Source organism: Microcebus murinus, chromosome 19, assembly GCF_040939455.1.
Source record: "Microcebus murinus isolate Inina chromosome 19, M.murinus_Inina_mat1.0, whole genome shotgun sequence".
Taxonomy (NCBI): Eukaryota; Metazoa; Chordata; class Mammalia; order Primates; family Cheirogaleidae; genus Microcebus; species Microcebus murinus.
Genome location: NC_134122.1, coordinates 22,939,329 through 22,965,115, shown reverse-complemented (window position 1 = coordinate 22,965,115; position 25,787 = coordinate 22,939,329). Strand labels below are relative to the sequence as shown.

Below are 25,787 nucleotides of genomic sequence, written 5' to 3'. Positions count from 1 at the left end.
TTACAGAGGAACTTACTTTCATTGATTTGTGCAAAGTCAATTAGATCTTATGCAGAGTGGTTTTAAAATTCAGTAGTAAGTTTATAACTTATGATCTATATATCAAATAAGACATAAATGCTATAAAATATTCAGTGCGACGCTAAGAGTTGGAAAGGCCAAGCCTTGCTGTGTGTTCTTTGGTTTCGTGATCTGTAGCCCACTTAAAATTCAGCATGGCTCCTGCCTCCCTGCTGTTTGCTGTGTCTTCTTTAGTTCTCTAGCTCTGTCATGAGAAAGCTAACCCCAACCCTCTTCTGAGGTGATTGAGATGATATTTCTCTCTCCAGTTTGCAGTGACTTGCTACTCAGAGTGTTCTGTGAAGCCAGTAGCCCCAGTGTCACCTGGCAGCAGGTTAGAAATGCAGGATCTCAGGCCCTGGCCCAGGCCCTCTTACCCACACTCTGCACCTAGCGAGATCCTAGGTGGCCTGTGTGCACGCCACGTCTGAGAGGATTCTGCAGTGCTCTCAGCCTGCTAAGTCTTGCCACCTTCTGTTTACAGCAGAGGCAGATTCCTCCACACTCCACTGTGTCTCACCTCAATCAAAGTGTCACGGTGCATGTGTGTACATTGATAGGTTCTTAAAAATCAGTATTTCATGATAAGGTTTTATAATTAAGCTAGTCATATTGAAAGGTAAATACTTCTGGAATTATCTATTAAGCAATCACATGACATGATAATAGCTACCCTTTATTGAGGCCTTACTGTGTGACGGGCACTCTGCTAAACACTCAAGTAGTTTTATCTCATTTAATGTGGAGATTAAGGAGGACCTTGAAAAGTTAGGTCACACAGATAGTAAGCAGTGGATCTGAGGTTCAGATGGAGGTCTCCTCTAAAGTGAGTTTGGGGACTTGAGAAAACCCATCTGGAAGGGTCCAGCCAGAGGTGCCTGGGTAGCATGCCCTGTCCTCAGGCTTGGTGCAGGCAGCACCACAGCCTAGGCCAGCACAAGTCCCTTCTCTGCTCAAACCCTGCACTCACCTCCAGCACACATATGGCAGGTGTGAGCTATGTGCTGAGTTGTGTGACTGCTGCACTGGTGTCCCCTGCTCAGACTGTGGGGCCCAAAAGGGCAGGACCTCGACTGGTTTTACTCCCATTGGTCCCTGACACTTGATGGTCCCTCATACACAGTTGGTGCTCAGTAAATGGGAGTCAAGACCCTGAGGTGTGTTCTCGGCTCTGTGTGATTAGAAGTAAGGGCTCTTCTTGAGCCTTCTGCCTTGTTGTCCATGGTCCTAAGGAAAGGAGTTGAGTGACATTATTTTCCTGAATTGTCTTCCTGCTGTGTGACGACCTTTTGCTTTAATGAACACTGCAATGTCCCAATTCTGTGTACTCAGGCTGGAAGTGAAGCAGCTGCTGCTGACGAAGGCTGACTTGGAGAAGGAGCTGGAAAACGCAAGAGAAGACAAGAAGGAGAGAAGAGAACGAGAGGAAGCTTTGAAGTAAGTGACGAGTTCTGAAGAGAATCGCATGTTCCAGACTTTTCCTGCTGCCACGTACTGCCCCTCCCACCCCCCTGCTCTCAGCATCACTTCCAGAGTGGTTTTTATGAAGGTCACACTCCTCTTCCTAAATCTTTCAGTAGTTTTCTGTGACCTTCAGAGTGAAAACCCAAACTCTGGAAAAAGGCTCTTCATGATTAGGCCCGTGTTTGCCTGTTTGTGCCACATGGCCAGCTCCTCGCCTGCCTTCCACTCTACTTAGCCGCCCCCGCCGTGTCCGAACAGCTGCGATTCACACCTCTGTGCTGGGCTCTGGTCAGGAAGATGAGGTTACCTCTTCAGGGGGCGCCTTCCATGCTCCTCCGTAATGGCGCTGTTCACAAGAGCCAGGAGGTGGAACCACCCCAGTGTCCCTCCCTTCCACCCCAGTGTCCCTCCACTGATGAATGGATAAACAAGCAGAGCTGTCCATACAAAGGAATAACAAGGAAGGGAGCACTGACACACTCTGCAACACAGATGAACCTCAAAAACATGGACAGCAAGAGAAGCCAGACACAAAAGGCCGCATAATGTATAATTCTATTTATATGAAATGTCCAGAACAGGCACATCCATAGAGACAGAAAACAGAGTGCTGTTGCCAGAGTTTGGAGGAAGGGGAATGGGAAATGACTACTAATAGGTATAAGGTTGCTTTTTTGGGGTGATAGAAATGTTCTAGAATTAGGCCAGGCTCAGTGGCTCATGCCCACAATCCTAGCACTTTTTGAGGCCAAGACAGGAGGATCACTTGAGGTCAGGAGTTCCAGACCAGCCCAAACAAGAGTGAGGCCCTGTCTCTACAAAAAAATTTAAAAATAAGCCAGGCATGGTGGTGCACACCTATAGTCCCAGCTACTCAGGAGGCTGAGGCAGGAGGTTTGCTTGAGCCCAGGAGTTTGAGGTTGCTGTGAGCTAGGCTAATGCCATGGCACTCCAGCATGAGCAACAGAGATAGACTCTGTCTCAAAATAAAGAAAGAAATGTTCTAGAATTGGATAATACTAAAAACCACTGAATTATACACTAAAATAGTATATTTTATGTTATGAATTTTATCTTAATTTTTTAAAATGCATCAAAAGCTAGATTAGAAATCTGAGCAGAAATATTTAGCACTCAGAATAATTAGTAAGACACAGATTACTGGAATGAATAGAACATTTCATTTTCAGGAGAAATATGGCTAAATTTTGTCAGAAGGCTGGAATTAAAGTAACTTAGGGCAAGTATGCAGAGATGAGTTATTTTTATTACTTTGCTTTCAGTATGTGTAATAAGGACATAAATTATAATGCCTTCCATTCATATTATTTATTAAAGATTCCAGTGATACCTACTTATTTGTCATTCATGCAATGAATTTTTTTTGAGCCCTTATACCACTTAAGGAAGGATGCTGGGCCCTGGGCATCTGCAGCCCTGCCCTTGTGGGGCATCGGTGGGGAGATGCAAGAGAAAGTGCCATTCTGCAGCAGGGTGTTTGGTGCAGTCGGGTCCCAGCTAAGGACCCCCATCGCTCAGGGAGATGTGGCCTCACCAGCTCTGTGCAGGCCATGCAGCATCTGTCTGTCTAAACACAGACTGCCCATCCTAATATGCAATGGCCTTCATCACACAGGGACAGTAAAGTGTCGTCTTTTCCTTTTCCACATTAGAGAGGAAATTCAAACACTTACCAACAAGTTTCAAGAACTGCAAGAAAGTAAGAAAGAAGAGAAAGATGATCCCGTGGAAACTACTCATGAGGTACAGTGTGGCTATATTTTGTTTAGTCTCTGTTTAGGCATGGTAGGTCTTTCCGCTGATACATGGCAGTTCTGGTTGCTTTCATACCCAGAGGTTTCTCTGACCATGGCATTTTTCCCTTTGTCATCACAATCGATTTCTATAACTTAAATCATAGGTAGAGAAGTCTGGAGTTCTGGATTAATTATCAGTGAATTGACTTCCCAAACTAATATTTGAGTCTTAGATAGTTGAGCTGGTGAACGAAGATCTTCCCCAAACCTCAAATGTGCAAAAGGTTTAGTTACGCCGCAAGGGGTTGTCTACTGGGAAGGTGAGAGGGAGTTGGGAAGGGCCTGGAGTGGAAGGAACGAATACTTAGCAAGGCCTCCTGCACTGACTGGACCGACATGCATTTTCTCCTCGAATGTGAGCTCCAGGCCTCAAAGGACATGTGCTGTCTGGGCAGGGTTGAGTCTCCCAGTCCCTCCCTGCCTGTCACTGAGCTTCTCACTTGTTCAGTGTTGAGTGATTGTTTGGTGAGGACCTTGCAGACAGCTGAGAGGTAACTCTAGGCTAACATGCGTTTCCTGCGTTTCCACATACACTCCCCGGTGTGTGTGGATGCCATGAGGAGGGGCTGAGGCTCAGTTTGTGGCTGTGAGAGTCCCCAGCCCCCCTGCATCCCTGGAGGAGCAAAGGCCACCCTCTGCTGGACCAGTGCTACCTGCACTTGCACCTCCGGTGGCTAGCAGTGCCTCCTCACTAATCCTGCTTTCCTGTAAATGGATTCTTCAGATGACAGGTGTGATCTGATACCTGTTCAAACAAAAACCAAATAACTTTGGTGTTAAAATACTGCAGCTGCAGTTTGCAAATCATGCAGCTGCCTATGGTGCAAAAATGTGACCGATATGACCAGCTGGTCCAGGATACATTCACACTGAGCACATGAGGACTGATTAGAAGCAGGTAAAGAGTCTGTTACAGCAGCCTATTTACAGTCCCTTTTCTGTGACCCTTTTTCTGGTTGTTAAAGATCTGACTAATACCTGGGATTCCACCAGGATGTCAGGTCTTTACCTTGACTACTCATTTTAGCCATGAGATTCTGTTTCAGAAAATCACTCACTGTTCCCATGGCAGGTGTCCGGTAGAGCTTCTTGGCCTCTGGCACCATAGGGCGTCACGGGGCTGCAGGAGGTTCCACATGCTGGCAGTCAGAATGGAAGTGTGGGGCCTTGTTTTGTTGTAACTCTGGGCTGGTTCCCTTAACTGGATTCTTAATCTGGCCTCTTATGTACACATGCGACTATGTGTACTTTTAAAAGTTAGAGAACTTGGAAAAGCTGTTTAGCACATTTGTAGTTACAAATGGAAACAAACCACAACACTGACAGTTAGCAAAAAAGAAAAAAAAAACAAAACTGCGTTTTCATGATGGGTGCTAATTGGGCCCCACAGAGGTTGTCCAGTGACCTTGGTTCTGGGCAGCTCTCCTGGCCAAGTGTGAGGGGTGGACAATGTGAGCCTGTCTCGATCCCTTCAGAAAAGTATTTTTTACTCTCAGTAAAGTATATTTTTTGTCCTTTCCTATGAGCATGTTTCTGTTTTGGGTAATGTTCTCAGTGATTCAGAGTCACTGTCCCAACGTCCAGGCAATTAACCACCCTACATGTGACCATCACTCTTCATGAGACCTTGTGCTTACCTGAATGTCTACTCTGTCTGCCCAGCTGGAATGACGTGAGGCGATGTCTTCCTGGGGACCTCATTCTTGTCCAGTGGCACTTTGTGACAGAGAGCTGGGCTTGAGTTCTTCTCCAGGCTCCATGTCACTATCAGGCATTCTTAGAACCTCTCCCACATGGGGTGCTGGCGGGGACCGTCAAGTCGCAGGGCTTACTGGCAGGACTAGTCTCCTGGCGCCCCTGACTCCTAAGAGTGCTCAACAATCAATAAGTGTAGGTGTTTCTGCGTATGTTTTAAACTTGCCACCCAAAATCATATCTCTTAGAGAGAATATTTTCCACATACATCAGAATCGAAAAGAATGACTTTGTTTATGGAGTTTACCTGGTTGTTGAGGACTTCCTCTTTCTCCTTGGCTACTCAGGTTTTCTTTAGATACTCAAAATCAGAGAAAAACAGTTTTGTCCTATTGTGTTATTGACATGTTGATTTGAAGACATAAAAGATCATCTTAGCACTGATTTCCCTCCTGTGGTAATTGGACACAAATCCAACCAGGAAAGAAGATCCCTTGTCCCTCTTGGCTCTGGCATGTTCCCTGCCTCAGGTCTAGCTCTGATGCTGCCAGGTCACCCTCTTCTTTGAGGGTCTCACTGAGGAGCTTGCTGCTTTCTCTGTGTCGGCTTCTGTAGTTTGGGATTTCAGTCCTCCACTAACTATGGGCAGAGAGGCCATGTCAACAGACACTCCTGACAACACATACTTTCCTCCAGGAATGACATCCTTACTCAGGTGTTCCATTTCTCTTGACAGAGGGTTTAAGAGATTTTGCTTGGTGTCAAAATTTTATTCAGTGTTTTTTATTTTGGCATCTTCTTGTATGACCTTGAGATTTTGTGTTCCTATGAATGACAGGAACAAATGAGAATCCCAGTTTTCCCATCATTCTTTCAAAGAGAGGGGCCAGAGAACATGATCCGTACTCTCTACAGAGTCACCAGCAAGTGGAAGTCCATGGCAGTCCTGTTCATAGTGCAAGGGACCACAGCAGACTAAAGAGCATAGACTTGAGAGTCATCACGCAGCAGTGGCGTGCCGGACAGCGGAGTATTGTCTAGACAGCCATTGTGTTAGTACAGACAAAATATATCTCTGCCTACTGACACAGAGAGTCCCTGTGACCTATTGTGTCATGGAAATAAATCCCCCATCCAAAAAAAAGGTATATAGCATTGATCCCTTTTTATTAAAAAAAAAAAAATTATACTTAAAAAACTGTCTGAAAGGACTGTCAAATATAGCTTCTTTTCTGTGTGGTGGCATTATAAGCATTTTTTAAACTTTCTTTTAATATTGTCTGAATTTTCATAATAAATATCTATTAATATTAACTTTTTTTTCCTGATTGAAAACATTTCTATTTTAAATAAAAAGAAGAGTGGGATTAATTGGTATTATCCACTGTTCTAAATATGGGAATCAGTTCTCAGCATTTGTACATGAATGGTTAACCATAGGTTTAAATGGAGCATTGAGACTCAGTCTTTAAACAATTGCCTCAAGGAGTTTATAAGTATATCAGAATTTAGCTGTCTGCCAAGAGTTGTTTAAATAAATGTTCCTTTATGTTCCAAGTAACTGATTTTACCTTTTTGATCACATAGGCACGGGCTACACCTTGGCAGATTATCTCTCTTTAATGGAACAAAAGTCTGAAAATGTATTAGGATTGAGGGAAGAAGATGAGTCTCTTCTTAGAATTACAAAATAGGACTGTTGAGGCTAAGTATTGGGAATATCGGCACTAAGTAACTTGGTGACACACCTAAAGAGACTGACAAAGCCGGCTGTGTTAAAATAGGCCCAGGTTTGTCTTTGTCAGGAGTGTTTACTCACACAGACATGGAAATGACTGTCATAGAACATGTGTACTCACAGGTCCATAGAAACTGGAGGTGGGCATGCAGGGCCACAGGGCAAGCACTGGGGATGAGGGGAAGACGCTGGAAGGGGTGAGTGAGGATTGGCTGCCAAGAGTCATTTCAGCGGGCTCTGGGCTGCAGGGGTGGTCCCCGGCTGTCCGGGACCTGGCCCTGGGTGATTGGGGCAGAGGAATTTTGCCTCCTGGCAGGTAAAAGCCAGATGGAGCAGGTGGTTCTGAGTGTGGGCACTAGATTCGTTGGTTGCATAGGAAAGTCATGCTCTAAGGCGAGTCATTTACTCTCCAGGAATTTCCCAACCCTGGGAGGGGCATTCTCTCCAGGAGCAGCAAGGCCCCAAGATGTCCAGGCATCATAAAATACAGAAAATAAAAAACTGAATACACTGACTAATCCATTCTGGGTGCATTTTGTTCAAGTCTCTTGGCAGGCCAGCAGTGCCAGGCATTTTGCCCAGGTGTGGACTTTAACAATTTTGTGTATCTCTCTCTCTGTTGAGGGCTTTCTGCAACAACATGTGTCTCCACTGAACTTGCATTTTTTTATGTTAGAAAAATAGTCCAGTATTTTTATTTTCGTTGAAAAGTGTCCCATGGATAATAAATTTGGACTCCTAAGTGATAGATATTAATGTTATTTCGATGGTCACAGTAGCAATTCCTGCTTCTTTCTACCTTAAAAGCCAAGCTAAAAATATATTGCCTTTAATCCCAGAAATCCCATTTTTGTAATACAGTATTCAACTTTTAAAAGATCAGAAAAGAACCCTAGAAAAACAGACAATTCTTGCGATAACAAAATGCGACTGATAGGGAATGTCACCCTCTCTCGCTCCCAGATAGAGTCTAGGGAGTTAAATGAAAGACACATCTAAATTTGTGACTCCAGTGCAGTTCTTTACATGAATGATCTCATCTTGCCTGATAAGCTCTGCCGGCTGTGGCGCCCAGTAAACATCCTCACCCTTCCCTGATGTTCATCCCCCTGCCCGGCTTCATTTCCTTTTACTCCTTCCATTTCCTGCAGACCCAAGAAGAACTCCAAGCTTCCGCTCCCTGCAGCAGGCAGTCTGAGCCAGACTCGGGTGCAGACTTGAGTGAGGAGGGGCCCTTGCGGTCCCACTCCCCCTGCACCAAAGGGAGAAGAGACACTGCAGCCAGGACCCTGCAGGCCCAGTGGAAAGTGTACAAACACAAGGTGAGGCTGCCTGGGGAGATCTGGGCACACACAGGAGTCGCTTGTCCAGCTACAGAAACATATTCGTACAGCCCACATTTACCTCTGACGTGCCTGGCTCTGTGCTAGGCACGGTTGACATGTAGAAAAGACAATATAATATAAAAATATAAAAATAATGCAGTATGAACAGCACTGGTGGAGGGAGAGGAGAGGGAGACCTGGAACCCCGGTGGTGGGACTCCCACTGGAGGGAGGGGGGCCTGGAGAATTCAGGGAAGGGCCACCTTTCAGCTAGTCCTTGAAGGATGAGCACATGGAAACAAGGCAGTGGCTTGTTCTGGAACGTGACCTGTCATACAGCACTGGGTGTCTCAGGAGGCTGGATGGGTCACACAGAGACTGACTCAGGTGTAACCCTGACCCACATTCTGGGAACGCTCCACTGTTGGCCTGAGCATAGGATTGGAGAGCTTAGGGGTACTTAGGTTGCTTGCTGTGAGAACAACTGTGGAAAATGTACATTGACAATAGTCAGCCCCTTTTCCGGGGTTCCCTGGGAGGAGGCAGCTTGAAAGAGTGGTCCTTCTCAGTAGGAGTATGAAAACCTACTTCTCAGCAGACACCAACTGTGACTAGTAGGCAGAAAGACCCCCATCCGAGCTAAGCACATATACATACCCCAGGCTTAGTGGCACTAGAGGGGCTGTACATCTTCACTGAGTTGCTTGGGGCATGGAGGTGAAGTGAGGTGACAGGGGAATGGGGCTCCTTCCCTAAGCTCCTGGAGTGGCTGTCTAGGGACATGTGCCACCAAGGGTTTAGTCCTTAAAGGATGGCATTCTCTTTATATGTTCTAAATGCTCTAATAAAAGATCTACCTAGGCCAGGCATAGTGGCTCATGCCTGTAATCCTAGCACTCTGGGAGGCCGAGGCAGGAGGATCCCTCAAGGTTAGGAGTTCAAAACCAGCCTGAGCAAGAGTGAGACCCCATCTCTACTAAAGAGAGAAAGAAATTAATTGGCCAACTAAAAATATATAGAAAAAATTAGCCTGGCATGGTGGTATATGCCTGTAGTCCCAGCTACTCAGGAGGCTGAGGCAGGAGGATCACTCGAGCCTAGGAGTTTGAGGTTGCTGTGAGCTAGTCTGACACCATGGCACTCTTGCCCGGGGCAACAGAGGTGAGACTCTGTCTCAAAAAAAAAGAAAAAAAATCTACCTAGTGTCTTTTCCCCCCTAGTTGACCAAACAAAATCTGTAGAGTTCACTATTTGCCTAAATATGATAAGATCTTAGAGCAAGGTGCGGTTGCTCACACCGGTAATCTTGGCACTTTGGGAGGCCAAAGCTGGAGAATTGCTTTAGAACAGTAGTTCAAGACCAGCCTGGGGAACATAGTGAGATCCTCTGTCTCTACAGCAAACAAAGAAATTAGCCAGGCGTGGTGGTACGTACCTGTAGTCCCAGCTACTCTGGAAGTTGAGGCAGGAGGATCACTTGAGCCCAGGAGTTTGAGGCTATAGTGAGCTGTGATGATGCCACTGCACTCAGCCTGGGGTGATAGAACAAGACTCTGTCTCGAAAAAAAAAAAAGAAATTATTGGCTCACACACACATAAACAAAAGATCTTAGCTCCAACAGATTACCATTGGAGTTCTTTTTTAATCATTGTATCTTCCTAGCTTATATTATGAAAATTTTCAAAATGTACAGAAAAGTTTAAAGAATTTAGTATATTCAACAATGAACTCTACTCACTCTTTCCACCACTCTGATTCAACAATAGTTAACACTTAGCCATATTTCTTATATATATATATGTATATATATATATGATTTTTTTCCCAGAACTATTTGAAAGTAAATTTTAGACATTATGAAATGTCAGCATATGTCTTCTAAGAAAAAGAACATTCTTCTACTTAACCACAATACCATTATTGTACCTGGAAATTTAACAATAATTTTTTATCAGGATTTATAATATTTCTATTCACATTTCTCCAAATGTTCCAAGATGCCATTTATAGCTGTCTGTTTCATGCCAGGGTCCAGGCATTTTGGATGATGGTGCACACCCAGCCAAAGCCTTGTGTTCTGTGGTTTAAGTCTCCTTAGCATGGGTTACAGCAGCCCATGCCTTTTCTTCTTGTTAAAGACATTTTCTTTTCTTTTTTTTTTTTTTTTTGAGACAGAGTCTCACTCTGTTGCCCAGGCTAGAGTGCCGTGGCATCAGCCTAGCTCACAGTAACCTCAAACTCCTGGGCCAGGCGTGGTGGCTCACACCTGTAATCCTAGCCCTCTGGGAGGCCGAGGCAGGTGGATTGCTCAAGGTCAGGAGTTCGAAACCAGCCTGAGTGAGACCCCCATCTCTACTATAAATAGAAAGAAATTAATTGGCCAACTAATATATATATAGAAAAAAAAAATAGCCAGGCATGGTGGCACATGTCTGTAGTCCCAGCTACTCGGGAGACTAAGGCAGTAGGGATTGTTTGAGCCCAGGAGTTTGAAGTTGCTGTGAGCTAGGCTGATGCCATGGCACTCACTCTAGCCTGGGCAACAAAGTGAGACTCTGTCTCAGAATAAAGAAACCTCAAACTCCTGGGCTCAAGCAATCCTTCTGCCTCAGCCTCCTGAGTAGCTGGGACTACAGGCATGCGCCACCATGTCTGGCTAATTTTTTCTATATATTTTTAGTTGGCCAATTAATTTCTTTCTATCTTTAGTAGAGATGGAGTCTCACCCTTGCTCAGGCTGGTTTTGAACTGCTTAACCTTGAGCGATCCTCCTGCCTCGGCCTCCCAGAGTGCTAGGATTACAGGCGTGAGCCACTGCACCCTGCCCTGACATTTTCTTTTTGAAGAGAACAGCCTGGTATCTTACAGAATGTTCTGTATCCTGGATCTGATTGTCTCCTTGTGATGTCATTTAACTCGTTACTGTGTCCCTTTTAGTTCCTATAAAAGTCTACAGGCTTGATTCAATTCAGGTTAAATGTTTTGGGCAAGAATCTCTCATATTGGGGCTGTGTAATACCACATCACCTCAAGACACAAGTGAGTTCAGCTTGTCCCCTTTGTGTTTCTAACTTTGATTGTTTAAGGTCATGGCTGCTAACTTGTGCCATTGTAAAGAAATAGTTTTCCCTTGGGAACTGTCCAGTAATCTGTAGAGGGTGAGCGTCCTGCCCCAGCCTTTCCCCTGGTGGGCTTTCACGTCCTTCACAGAGCCTTACTCAGGCAGTGATTTCAGATAGTTGCAGAAGGGTGGCTGTTGTCAAATTCCGTCCTTCTCCCTAGCAGCTGTTCTCTTCTGTAAAGCAGGTTCCTTATTGGCAGGCACGACTCCAGCTCCTGGAAAGGCAGGTGAATGCTTAGCTCTTTCCCTACAAGTACTAAGTAGACCCTGGTTTCAGAGTAAGGAGACAAGTGAGTCTGTCTCTCTCTCTGTCTGTCTCTCTGTCTCTCTCTCTCTTTCTTTCTTTCTCTTTTTCAGGTGTGGGAGTATTACTATGGACTGAACATTTTTAATTTATTAAATCTTTTAAAATGAATTACAGTCCTTATTGTTTTTACTGTTCATATTATCCTGAATGTGGCCAAGCCAAGTGTGGTGGCTTGTGCCTGTAGTCCCAGCAACTCTGGAAGCTAAGGCGGGAGGATCCCTTGAGTGCAGGAGTTCAAGGCTAGCCTGGGCAACATAGTGAGACACATCTCAAAGTCAAAAAAAATATATAAAAAGTGGCCAAGCAGCCCTGTGCTTTCCTTTCCTGTGCCATTTCCAAGCCATTGGGTTTCCGGAAGCTATTTACCTACTTCTACACTTCTTTTCCTCTCACCTTTCTTCTGATCAACTCTTTGCTTAATTAAAGAGATAAAAGCAAGGTCAGTGCCGTGAGAGTGCTGCCCTCACCCAGGGCTCACTGTGCCCCACCCCTCCAGCTCACCACAGGCCCCAGCACCTCGGCCCTCTTGCCAACGCCATGTCCCTGTCTCCTGTGTGCAGCTTGAGCATGGCTGACCTCTCGTCTCACGGGAACTGAGTCTCTTCTATTTTCCCTTCAAGATTCTGTTTTAAAACAAATTCAAATGTGTGTGCTTCTGGGAAGATAGACTAATGCATTTGAAAGACCACCTGATTAGAAGTCAGGGTGCTGGGATTTAAGAGGTCTGGGGTCCTCCGTGTGTCCCTGTCCTTGTCTGCTCTCACCTCTCGGCTTCACGGTGGGGGTAGCTGGAGGCTTAGGTTCTCCAGGAAGACTGTGAGCTTGCTGGAGTCCCTTCAATCTGCTGTACACCCCACCTCCCAAAAAATAGCGAACCTAGGGAGGGAACCCCCAAATCCTAGCCAATACCATCAGTGCCCCGGGGGCATCTTGCTCTCGTTGGCTTTAGTCAGCACGTGTCCAGCGCACTGTGACTCACAAAGCCAGTTTCTGTGGGTAACCCCCAAATCCTGGCCAATAGCTGTCCTTACCTGGTATTTGATACTATCTTTGCCACAGTCTTTATTGCTACTTTTATTAAGTGTCTATTTCTTTGCTTCTGTTTTACATCCTGCTGGTCCTTATACTCAGTTTCCCTTCATCTCTCAAGGGACAGATCCTTTTACCATAACAAGTATGGCCACATACTCTGATCGATATTGAGAATCCCCTGGTGAATGTACGTGTCATCTAGCTGTGGTTGTTGAATGCCACTGAATGCACATTTATAATCTTAGCAGTCGCACCTTGGAGAGACTTCAGCTCCATTTACAGCCATAAAATGCACATGCTCAGGGCCTCTCCCTGATGACTGTGGTTCAGCAAATCTCGGCTGCGGCCTGAGAAACTTTTTCCTAAGGTCTCAGTGATTCTGATGACTATCCAACTTTGGAGGCCAGCAGTGCAGACCACTGCCTGGGGGTCCCTTCTGTAACATCTCCAGCAGGCAGTGTCCAACCTCTGAATTCTAGGACCCATCAGAGAGGGCATTTGCACCAGGATCACTTTATTTGTCAGAAAGGACCATCTCTCATTGAGCTAAGTGAGGTCCTCAGTGGCACAGGTTGGGCCTCATAGTGCCCTGCTGCATGGGGACTGTGCCGTTCACTGGGCGTACCTCCTGAGACTCTCTCTGTGGGATGTTGCCGTCCTGATTATGTTTCCTGCTCTCGTCATTGTTAATGGGTTTGGTTCCCTCAGCGTCAGCGAGGGCAGAGGAGGTAGCAGGGTGTGTGCATTCCCATGTTGACTTGTAGCAGATCAAGGTTAACCCTTGCCATGCTCATTCATACTTTATATCTTTATTTCAGAAAAGAAAAGCTGTTCTGGATGAGGTAAGTAAGATTTATTTTACCAATTTCAAAATACCTGTTTTTATGTTGCAACAGAGTATCTGAGGGGACGTTGAAAGATGTACCAATGCTCATTCTCATGAACTCAGGCAGAGACAGCACTGAGTGTTAGTGACGGAAGTGACCAAGACAGCAAGTAAACACATGGATAGCTTCACACTTTCATCCTCCCCACATGCTCCCTCACCCCAGTTCTGTGTCGAGCAGTCTGACACACATGGACACACAGGTGGACAGGTCATTACAGCCAGGATAGCAGCTGGTTTAGGGTTGCAAACAGGGCACTGTGGGGGCTGCTGGCCCCACATATGAAGGCCATGGGGACCCTGCCGGGGTGATGAGTGAGCTGGGTATCACAGGACGAGTAAGAAGTCACTGGATGAGAAGGCAGGGACAGGACATCCTGGGCAGAACTGGCAGGAGAAGGAGCAGTCTGTGTGACAGGCGTGGGGAGACTGGAACGAAAGTTACAGCAGTCTGGGACGTGCTACATATGACTGGCTAATGGAGTTGTGAACAGTCCAGTTCCAAGCCATGACCCTTGTTTAGTGAGGAGCTAAAAAGTAAAATCTTTATTCCGTTGAAGTCTTAAAGGCCTCTCGAGCTCGCCTCTTCTCTTGGCTCCTCGTGGGGCAACAGTGCGTCTCCACGTGGACCCCCAGTCACTAAGAATGGGGTGGCTGCCACGCTTGTCACTCCACTGTCCTCTTCGTCTGGGCGCCATCCTCAATTTCAGAGCGGACCAGCCAGCCAGTCTCAAAACTCGTGGACTTTATGCTCTTCGGTCCAGACAGCCAGTAAACACGTGTGGTCAGTCTGCTGCTGGCCCCTGCAGGCTGTGGTCGCAGGGAGGGAATGTTGGTACTTGATGTCTGCGTGACAACAGCATGAGTGCCCTCCATCAGCAGGTTGCCAACTGCCCAGCTGGCCCACCAGACCCCCCTCAGGAAGGTCCTCCATATGCCACTATTCGTGTCCTCAGCCTCACCACCTTAGCTCTGCAGTGGCCACCTCTGTGCTGGCCTCTTGGTCCCTAGACCTGCTGCTTTCAGGTGGTCTCACCCCCAGCCACCTTGTCATCCGCCCCTGTGGTCACACCCTTGTCATTACCAGTGTACAGGGGCAGTTGCAGATCTCTCTCTGACGTCCTTTCCCGTCTTCTGGTTGCTCCTGTCCACCCAGGTACATGACTGAGGCAAAAATCTCATTCAGTCAAAGTTTATTAAACCAAGATTCTGAGGATGCACCTGGGAAAAATATACACCACAGACAAACTTGTAGGGACCTTCAGCGTTTTAAAAGCAACAAAGAGAAGGAAAAAGGCAGGGGGAGAGAGGGACTGATGAGGCAAAGTGGTTACATTCTTGTAAGGCCCAAGAAATCTACATTTTACATACAGTAAGGGAGTGAAGGAAGTATCCATTATGTAGCTGTGCCTGGGTGGGTGGAAGAATGTCTGGTTGCCTTGTCTCCGGTTCTGTTACTGTGAGATACACTTGTAATTCATTATCAGGGTGGAATGGAACAGGCTTTGGTTTTAGGTGCTGGACATAGCACAGTTTGCATGTTCTTGCTTCTGGAAGGTCAGTAAGGAATGTCCTCAATGAATGATCTATAGAGCCAGTTCTCACAGGTGCCTGAGGCTTTTACCTTCTCTTTAGCATAAGGAGATGGGGGCGGCCCTGAGACTTTGGTTTCCTTTTTAAGCTCCACTGCGCCCCCTACCTGCAGTTCTAAAACCCTCCCTTGCCCCAAAATCTCCCACCTTTTCCCCTTGCCATGCCCTGCTCAGGCCCCTCACCTCCCTGTTGCCAGCTGCAGCTCTAGCGTCCAGTGTCATCATTCCTGCCCCAGCCCCCATTATGCTCCCTAGAAAGACCCCGTCCTTGAAGAAGTCCTGCCCCTGCCCTGCAGATGTACCTGGAGATGAGTGTGTGACTCATCTAGAGGCCCTCTGGTCAGTTCATCCCCAATCCCTGGAACAACCATGTTATACTTAACTCTCCTCAAATCTGTAACTCCTTCCACTCTCAGCTGACCACCTTGATTCTTGTCTTTCTGAGGAGCAGAAGCAGTGAAAAGAGAACTGCCACCACAGTGACACACCACTGCACACCACCAGGACAGCCATAACCAAACCCTGACAATAACAAGTCTCGGCGAGGGTGTGGAATCCGGGGGCATCACACATCTGGTGGGAATATGAAATGGCTCGGCCACTGGGAAAACAGTTGGCAGCTCCCCCAAAAGTTAAGCAGCATTATCGTATGACCCAGAAATTCCATTCTTAGGTGTACACCCAAAGGAATTGAAAAGAGTTTTTCAGAACAAGCTTGTACACAAATGTTTACAGCAGCACTGTTCATAATAGCCAGAAAGTGGAGACAACACACACATCCTCAGCTAGTAAGTGGGGAAACAGAGTGATGTATCCATACAACTCTTTTTATGGCTGTTTTTCAGCCATAAAAAGGAACCAATGTGGATGAACCTTGAAAACATAATGCTAAGTGAAAGAAGCCTGACTCAAAAGGCCATATATCGTATGATTCACTGATACGAAGTGTCTGGAATAGATAATTCCATAGAGACATGACAACCCAAAATAAATGACTGAGGCAGAGAACTCAATCCATGGAGGTTTGTTGAGGCAAAGTTGAGGATGTGCCTAGGAAAAACACAGACCACAGGCAAATCTGGGGCTATTTTTCCAAAGGAGAGTTTAGGAGCTTCAGTATTTAAGGGAGTTGAGGGGAGCAATAAGGCAAGTTACATTCTCATGAGGCCCAGGAAATCTACATTTTACATAAGATGAGGCCATTGTTAGAATAGAAAAAGGGAGTGGAGGAAGCATAATTACATAGCCCTGGGTAGGTGGAACAGTGCTTGATCCTGTCTTGTCTCTGTTCTGCACCTGGAAAGGTGAGCTTGTAGTTCATTATTAGTGTGGAATCGAGCAGACTTCAGTTTCAGGAGCTAGGCATAGCCTGTGGACTGACGTGACAGTGTGCTGTCCTTGCTCATGGGAGGCCAGCTCTTCACATGCGCCCGAGGCCTTTTCTTTCCCTTTTGCATTGGAGTTGTAGGAAGTGGTCCTGAGATTTTTATTTTCCTTTACAGACTAGTGGTAAAGGTTAGTGGTTACCAGAGGCTGGGGACAGCTAGTGAGGGACAGGGTTGCCATTCTGGGTTATGAAAAAGTTGTGGAACTAGACAGTGGTGATGGTCATGCAACATAGTGAATGTAGTTATTGCCACTGAATTGTACACTTGAAAATAGTTAAAATGGGAAATTTGATGTCTGTTTTACCACAGTAGAAAAAAGTAAAATATGGAGAGAGACCTCCCTCGTTCTCCTCTCACTGCCAAATCTGCTTGTCTCCTGTTAAAATAAATGCCTTTTCATGCACTTACCCAAAGCTGATACCTCCCCAGGGCTCTAGAGCCCTCTCTGCCCATGTAGCCTGGGCCCTGCTCACCCTTCCCCAGCATTCCTGGAAAGTTCCGTGCATGTTCCTGCCACAGGACCTCTTACACTTGCTGCCCCTCTGCCTAGAAGGCTGTTTCTCCAGATGTCTGTCCTGCCCCCAGCTTTATCAAGGTCTCTGCTGGAACAGTGCCTCCTCAGAGACCCTTCTCTGCACACCCCACACCCTCACCCCTCTCCAGCCCCAGGCCTGATGGGTTTTCCTTCCCCGCATTTATCCCCCATCTGACATCGTGGTTGTTGTCATTGTCCCATCAGCTGTAAGTTCTGTGGAGGCAGGACCGGCTCCGTCTTTCCCACTGTATCCCTGCCTCCTAGACTAGTGCCTGCATGTGGTGCATAGGTCTAGACTCCTCGGTGGGCTGCACACCACGTGTAAACAGCAGGCGCCACCTGCCGCTCTTGCTTTGCCTCCCCAGTGCCCTGCCCTCCGCTCGGAGGGAAGTATGACGGCGAGACTGACTGTGGGGCTGTCGTGACGGTTGGGTCAGACAGTGTGTGCAGAGTGTGTGGCACGGGGGAAACTCACCCCTTGCTGTGGGTTTCTCCTGCTTTGGGTGGTGTGATTTCGGCAGCCGTCGCCCCTCCTGTGAGGCCACGCTGTAACTGGCAGCAGCTTTCCTGGAAGCCTTCTGGGTTAATCTAGGTGATCTCCGTACTTCCCGTGGGTTGTTTTCCTTACCCACTGATGTTGTCTCACCTTCCTTTGGTGTACTTGTTTCTTAACCTTACGTTTGTGACATTTCCTTCATTTTGCCTTCAAAAAACACAAAGGTGTTCTCTTCCTTTGACAGTCACTATGGACACGCTGGAGACCTCTGAGCCCACGTTGTGTGTGCTCGTGGGCCTGTTGTTCTCTCAAAATGCCTGAGAGCTGTAAGGCTCCTGCCGAATTGTGATGGCTTTCACCAAGGCTAGAGGCCGATATCATAGAGAAAAGAGTGCTTCCCCTGAACACAGAGCATTGACTTCAGAACTTATGTGGCTCCCATCCACGCATACTTCTTAAGAAAATATTTAAGATTAAGGTCAAAGCATAAATAATTCCCATAAGGGAATTATTATCTTATCATAAGATCATTGTAGAGATCTTTCTCTACCCTGCTTGATTTTAGAAGATGTATATGGAAAATAGATGAAACAGAATAAACTATTCCAACGTGGAATAAACTACCCCATTGTGAAAACATAACTATGTGTAAAATATGATTAATATCAGCAGCTAAATATGATTGTGTTTGACAGCTGGCTCATACACATTCTAGGACTCAGTTTACTGTGGCTTCAGACATCTGTGCCTTCACCCTAGAGGATTAGTTTATTTCTCACCAGGGGAGATTGGGATGAGTGAAAGAAAGAAAGCCTCTTTTGGAGACTCCTGTGATTGTGCAGTAATGAGAGAAGTTGTGTTCTCTGTTGCTGCAGCTCTTCCCTCTGGAATCTCCTCAGTCTCACCTGCCATTGCCCAGGAATTCATATCTCTTTTCTTTCCCTCCTTTCCCTGCCAGGCGGCTGTAGTGCTTCAGGCAGCTTTCAGGGGACATCTGGCTCGGGCAAAGCTCTCACCAAGCAAAGCATGTGACTCAGAGTCTTCCAGCATGCCCAGCCTCCCAAATCAGGTAACCGGGAGGCGCTGGACACAAGCCTAGGAATTCTCTCTCCATTACTTCTTCTCTTAAACCTTACAGACCAGGAAAGCACGAGGCGCTTTAGAGCCTTCGGGCCTCCCTTGCCCAGCAGGTGTGCCCTGTCCCCCAACCTCTGCCCACTCGGCCAGGCAGCTGCACCACTTGGCAGGCCCTGGATAGCTTTTGCTTTAGAGGCCGGATTGCTTTGAAGGGCTAAAGAAGCAAGCACCATGTCTGTCTCGCACTGAGGGCAGCTTTAAAGCTAATCAAGATAGATGCTTCCCATGTCAGCCCCTCCTCTGTTAAAAAAAAAGGACGAGATGTTTGCTTTAAGACTCTCTAGAGTTTAAAAGTTAAGAGCGTGCGATCAGGAGGTTGCTAACTAACCAGCAGTAATGGGGGTGGCAGTGCCTGAAAGGGAAACTGCTCTTACGGCTCCCTGATGCCAAGGGGGCCGCGGGGGCCACTCTCTGGAAGCGACAGAGTGTTACCCAGTGGTTCTCTTCCCTGCTGTCGCCACGCCCCAGAGCTCTCCCACATCCCGCATTCCGAGCCCCATTGCCCAGGCCGAGGGCAGCTCCAGGCAAGAGGAAGCCATCACTGTCATCCAGTCCGCCCTCCGGGCACATCTGGCCCGGGCCAGTCACAGGTGAGCTGGGGTCACAGGACACCTCTGTTCTGTGTCACAGGGGAATACACAGCACAGACCCTGTGCGGGAGGCTGCCCACTGCAGGGTCAGCCTGTGCACCGGATGTGGAGGTGTAATGGTGAGGTGGGTGAGCTGCAGCACAGGTGTGGGGTGGGCCATGTGTTCTCATCCTCAGGAAGACGTCTTTCTAGAGTCATTTCTCCATACTGGGAGAAAACAAACAGAAGGGTTTAGATGCCATATAGTTCAGGTAGCCATCAGTTTGTGGCCTGGCTATTATTGGCTTGTGCTAACACAGTGTCAGCTTTTAAAGAAGAATGTGATGTGATCCCAGTGTTCAGTGAAATGCAGGTGTCATCGGAGGCCTTTCCACAGGAGCTCACGCTGGTCCTAAACAGTGACTCTCTTGCTGGAACTCCCAGTATGTGCATTGGGAGCCTCTTGGTTACAAATATCAGAAGCCCTCTAAGTCAACTTGGGCAAAGGCTGGAGTTCGTAGTAAGGCGAAACAATGGTCCTGCCGCCTGCCTCACCGCACACTGGGCTCCTCCTCCCTCTTGCCCCAACTCCTCAGTCTGCGTGGCAGAGAGCGGCAGCACCTGTTTCTTTTGAGTCTGCGTCTCGTGGTCCTGATTCCATATGACCTGGGATGGGCCAAGGGGCTCAGCTGAGTAGGGGACCATTCCCTGAGCAGTCAGCCATGGCCAGGAGCTGGAGGGCATGGGGCAGCTGGCCCTACCCAGAGACAAGAAGGGGAAGGAAGCGTCTGCAGCCAGCTTGTGGAAACCATGCCGGCCCCACCTCAGCCTGTGCCCTGAGGAGAGGGACAGAGGACACGTCTCTTCACAGCCAGCCTGTTTCAGCTGGGCATGACTGGGGTACAGGGCTGGCCATGTGTTTGCTTTTATTGGGATAGTTCCCCCAGGCAAATTGGTGAGCCCTTCCTCAGAGAGGTTTGGATTCTTTAAAGTGCGAATCAGCTGGAATTTCCATCTTTTTTCCAGTGCTACCAGCAATGGAACCACCACCGCAGCTTGTGCTGATAGGCCTGCTTCAGCCACACCCAAGGAAACCTCCTCTCCACCCTTCCTTGCAGCTCCTCCTGGTAATTTCCCTCATTTTAGATTCTGACAGGGGGCAGATGGCCCTCTAAGGGTTACACCAAAAGGGTGGCCACCTTCCAGGGACTCGGCCGTGATGTGAGGGAGGTTTGTTTCCCCAGCAGCTGCCCCTGAACGAAGTAACACTTTACGCCAAACGCCAGGAAGACCCTTGACCAGGCCTCCTTGTCCCAGCTGGTCCCTGTCTCTGGGACTGTAGAGGACAGAGAAGAGCCCAAGGGACTCCGTGAACTTGGCAGGCTGGAGACAGGTCTCCTGTCCATGGCCTCCAGGCCACACACTCTCAGCTTCCCATACTTTGTGTCTTTATTTTCATTGTCAGCTCTAGCTAGAGCAAGGTGGCTGCCTCCCTTGGGCCATTGTTTCTGCTTTTGGTTTGTGTTTTAAGTAAAACTTTGCTCATATTTCCCTTTCTGCTTCATTAAAGTCCAGACACTGAGAGAAGAAATCCTGGGACTGACGGGGTGCTGCCCCGGAGCTGTGAGACCCCTGCTCCGCCCCGACACTATGTGTGTTCCCCAACAGGTCCCTGCCTTTCTCTGGGCTCAGTCACTTCCTGTGCAAAGTAGAGAATGGGGCCAGCAGCTGGAAAGTCACCCTCGGCCCCCAAAATCTATGATGCTGTGCACGTGCTCCAGACTCTGTCTCGCACTGCGGTGGAAAAGCCCTCGGAAGCACGGGCTCGCTGTGCCTGTTACTGTAACACTAAGGATGAGCAGGAAGGCGCTGCTTTTGAGAATTGGGGACTGTCATTAGATGGACAAGTGTAGTCTTGAGATTTTAGGTACGAATATGGCACACAGAGTGCCATGTTATCAGACCTTCCTTGGGACAGTTTCAAACAGAGGACTTTATTAAGTCCTTAGGTCCCAGAGATGGAGTCAGGGAAGGACCACAAAAGGAGGCTGTCTTTCTGCACTACAAGTGTCAGGGTGAGAAAGACGGTGGGTGAAGGGTTGTGCGGAACGGCCGCTTCAGTTTTCTGTCCCTTCAGGGAAGGAGGACAGCGAAGCCAGCAGTGGGGAGGCTACAGGGACGAGGACGGGCCAGGGGAGCCAGTAGTCCCAAGGCCCTTCCCTGGTGAGTGTGGGGGCAATGGCAGGCAGAGGTCTCGCCTTCCAAAGGGTCACAGGTTAGGAAAGAGGCCATGACCCCAGCCCGCCTCAGATCCCACAGACTGAATGCCCTTGGGGACCCTTTTCAGTGCTGGACACGACCCCTTCCCTTCCCAAGGGAGCCAGTTAGGGGATGTGTTTTGGAGCATCTCTTACACGAGCTAAGAATGAATGTTATACCATGTTTGACCTGGAAATTGTCACATCTGAAATTGCATTTTATCCATTTCAGTCATTTTTTTTCTAGCTTCGTCAGAGCTAGAAAACTTTGAACTTTGATATTCTCTCCAAAAGCTCCATTTGTAAAGCTCAACAAAGATTAGCAGCTCTGGGATTTAAGGGGAAGATGTGCAGACCCGCAAAGCCTGGGAGGCCGTGGGCTGTCCTGTGACTCTCGGGCTCCCCAGAAGGATTTAAATTGTTCTCCAAAATCCCAGCTCCTGCTGATTTCACTAGACCCTGTGTTCGGTGACCTTTAGATCTGGGGCTACAGTGTTTATTTATGCTGCCCTTTTCTGCTCTTGTTAAATGTAAGTTGTTTAAAGGGGCAGATTCATCCTCCTGCCTAATGTATCACCACAGAATGCATCTAGGTATTTAGCTCTTACTGACCTAAGGAAACAGGTCTATGTGAAATGTGTAAATCAAGCCCTTATTTGAGCTGATTGTGTTTTTAAAGAAAAAGAGGAAGATAAACACTTTCTGGTGTTTTTAATTTCTTAAGTTTCCACATTAGTACTTTTTCAAAAGTTGCAGGAAAAAAGCTGATGCAGTTATAATATCTGCAGCACAGAACTTCCCTTTTTAAAAATCTTAAATCAGTGATTGACACTTTTTTATTTCCATCTTTGAAGCAGCAGGCATCAGGCTCTTCCCAGGAGACTTGGGCTGCAGAGTGGTAGCAACCTGCTCCTCCCTCAGGACTGGCTTCCAGTCCACAGTGGCCACATGGTGGCGCCCGTCCATGTCCAGTCTTTAGGTGGTATCTCATTCTAGCATAGATGAAAAGTTTGGAAAAGTTGAGATGTGTATGAAGAAAGTAGTATAAATGGAGTGGCTGGAAAGTTTGAAAACTCGCAGCTGTCATTGGCATTGCCTTTCCCATCCTGCCTTCCCCACCGCATGGCATGCCATCCAGGAGCTGGTGCATTTAACTTGGAGACTGGCTGTGACACTCACAGGTGGGCCAGCCACCCACCACGCCCAGACTCCTGGGATGATGCTGTGAGAGTGACTTTAAGGGAATCCTCCAGCACAAGCTCAAGCTTCCTCACTGCTGGCAAATCTTTACCTTTTGCAGGTTTTTTGATTTGGGGAAATGCCCAAAATATTCAGAGCTGCAGTTGAAGACTAGGAAAAAATGAGAGGGCTTTCTGGCATAGTGTGTAAGTTGATTCTGAAGGTCTGGCCCGTGGCTTCCTACTTCTGGGTGTGGCCTCCGTCTCACCTGCTGGGGAAGGGCGGACGGTGTGAGCATGTCTGTGGCTGGTGGCCCTGACAATGGCCCCCAGCCCAGCGGTGGTGTGGCTGACCTCCCTGTGGTTCGTTTCAGCAGCGCCCTCTCCCTCCCGGCCCCCGGTGCCTCCACCCGTGGATGACGTCAACTCCGATGACTCCGATGACGTGGTCATCGCCCCACCTCTGTTTGTGAGGAAGAGTTCTTCCCCGGTCTAGGTCCCCAGCCATCTTCTCCACATGGCCATGGCTGTCGGGGGTAGGTTAGAGTTAAAAGGACAAAGCCTATTCTAGAGGACAGACATAATAACCAAAGTTGGAAAGATAGTGTATCTTGTTAGGAAAAGAACAATACCTACGAACACCTGGACGTCTGCACTGGTTTTTCTCTTTTTGCATTTTTGTTTGCTTAAGGAATCCAGAATGCCTTTATTTTGTTCTTTGGGGAGAGCCAAGTGGTCATATCTCTCCCTCACCTTTGGATGTGGTTCAGAGGGTGCTTTTTTGGTGCCGACAGACACATCTACCCTGAACTGGGGGCAACCAGGGAGCCCTGCAAAGACACGTTCTTTTATAGCAACTTACAGCCTGCCCTTGACCTTGGCCTGTGAGGATCCGCCTTACGAGGAGCCAGCACCACACCACTCTCCTCATGCTCCACCAGCATCTGCTCCAACCTCAGCCCCTCCTGGCCAAGCAGATATGCCCTGCTGTGCCCTTTGGAAGAGCAGCCATGAGACAGGCTTCCCTCATCCCTACAACAAAATGCAGCTTCCAAAGGCTAAGAGAGGCTGAAGATACTTGTGTCCCCAGATGAGCCCCTTCCCTTCACCACACAGTCCATTCTTCTGTCCCCAACCCCTGGGTACAGCCTTGAGAGCTGCTGTTCCTAGGAAGGAGTCTGGGCAGAAGTTTGTCACTGGGTAGACTCAGACTTTGAAAATTCCAGGTTATAATCACAAAAGCAGCATTACACTTGGCTTTGAAATAAACATCAGGGGAAAGGCTGTCCCAAGCAGGTGGCAGGTGCTTTGGCCTCTGCAGGTGCCCAAGGGGAAGAGGAAGAGAGGAGGGCAGGGAGGGCAGCTGTCACTCCAAAGGAGAGCAGAGCCTCTCGTGGCACACTTCATTCTGTGTCTCGGGACACCCTTGATGTGTGGTGGCCTCTGTACAGGCCACAGGCTCCACAGCCGGACATGCTGATCATTCAGAAGCCGGCAGCTGCAGCTGTTTGCAATGGAGTTCCTGTTAGGAGCTCAGAGTTTTGGTCCCTTGCCTGTTTGTAAGATTAGCCCTTGCTGGTGAGTAGAAGAGCCTGGATCGGGCAGGACAGGACTGCAGGGGCATGTAGACCCCTATGCAGCCAGGTCTGGTGTCTGAATCTCCCTGCAGAATCCCAGCCAGGATGGACCAGCCTCAGCTTGAGCTGCTCAGGACCTGAGAGCCCCTCTGTCCTGCACCAGGTCGTCCATCTTAGGAGAGAGCCGACGTCGGAAAGCTCTCTTAGACTGAACCGATGGATTCTCACAAGGGTGCTGCCCACCCTTCGGTGCCTCCTCTTCCCCAATAGAACACCTGATCCTCTTCAACATGGTGGCCTTCTCATGTCAACCTTAGGGGACATCAGGCTGAACTTGAGACCTCCACGGTGGTCAGAGGCTGCTGGCTCCAACACAGCGAGGCTCTGGCCAGGAGCAGGGAGCTTGGCATTGTCCACCTGCCACATGGGAGGACGGGGGGTTCTGCCCAGCCCTGGGATTGGGCCACACAGAGTACAAGGACCTGCATCACCCTGTGGTTCACTTGTGGCCTTTTCTCCACTTAGACTTTTGTTCACACAGTGGGCCAGGAGCCTGGCCTGTTTATCTTTTTTCCTTATTTGGACCATGGGCTGCCAAATCAGTTTTCCATTTTTCTTTAAAATTGAACTGATTGGTAACATAACTGATTCCTAAGTGACAGAGCCTTGTGTGGACCCTTGCCTCATTCCATCCACATGGGTCTGTCTCCTCTCCAACCCCCTGTTGCAGGTTCAAGGCTACAGGTCTGTAGGAGCCACTTTACCTGTGAAGCACCAAGAGGGTGATGCAGGTTCCTGCACATTCAGTGGGGTGGGGGCCTTGATTCTGTCCCTCTCTCTCCCTCAGTTTCTCATCATGTGCTCACTCTGAGGAACTGGTGGCCTAGAGTTCTGGGTCATAGATGTTGAGGGAAGATCATCACCATCAGGGACGTCCCTGCTTCAGGAGAGGGTGCTGGGGGCAGGAGGCACCGGGGCAGGTTCCACGTGATATCCAACCGCCATCCTGTACCCAAGACTGTAGGGGCCTGGCCAACGGGCAGAGCTGAAAACAAAGTCAAAGTCAGACAATGCACTTAACTTTTCCAAGAAAATGGCCCTGAGAATTGTAAATATGTAAATTTTCCTATTTGTCCTCTTTTGGTGCAGCACTGTTTATCTATTAAAAGCAAACGTTCTATCTTGAAGCTACCTCAGTAAATGACAATACCTCAAGCCTGTGTCTCTAGCTAATGTTGAGTGTCCAGTGCTGGCCATCCAGGCCCCTGTGCTGGGGCAGCCTGCCCAGCTGCTGTGTGACCCACCCCCACAACACTGTGTGTGGTTTTGTTCCACGGAGAAAGCACCAGGTGGAGAGGTACGCTTGCAGGGTGCCCTAGGGAACCCCTATTGGCTCAGCAGGAAGGGGAAAGGAGCCCCTAGAGTGGGCACCCAGCGAGAAAGTCAGGTGTGAACTCCACCTTCCATGTCGGTATTACTCTGCAGGACAGGCCCCTCTTCCTGTGCTTGCCCACGGAGGAGCGGGTACCCACACCAGGCCTGCCAGCTGGAGCCGTGGGCGGGCTGGGGACAGTGGCAAGACAGCCCTGGGGAGACTGGACCAGGGAGTGA

At 48.3% G+C, this 25,787-nt stretch overlaps 1 protein-coding gene across 15 annotated transcripts in view; it reads left to right on the top strand.

Moving 5' to 3' along the window:
- Positions 1–25,391, top strand: part of IQCE (IQ motif containing E) — a 58,855-nt gene extending 33,464 nt beyond the window's left edge. For 7 of the 15 annotated variants that reach the window (XM_012759243.3, XM_012759242.3, XM_075995247.1 and 4 more), the window contains 8 exons: positions 1,393–1,497; positions 3,198–3,288; positions 7,926–8,096; positions 13,379–13,402; positions 18,416–18,526; positions 19,063–19,184; positions 20,190–20,290; positions 24,269–25,391. In XM_012759243.3, the coding sequence (XP_012614697.2) occupies positions 1,393–1,497; positions 3,198–3,288; positions 7,926–8,096; positions 13,379–13,402; positions 18,416–18,526; positions 19,063–19,184; positions 20,190–20,290; positions 24,269–24,831 (1,288 nt within the window). In that variant the 3' untranslated portion in view covers positions 24,832–25,391. The other 8 variants (XM_012759259.3, XM_075995252.1, XM_075995251.1 and 5 more) reach the window with 7 other exon arrangements.
- Positions 25,392–25,787: the final 396 nt, after the last annotated feature.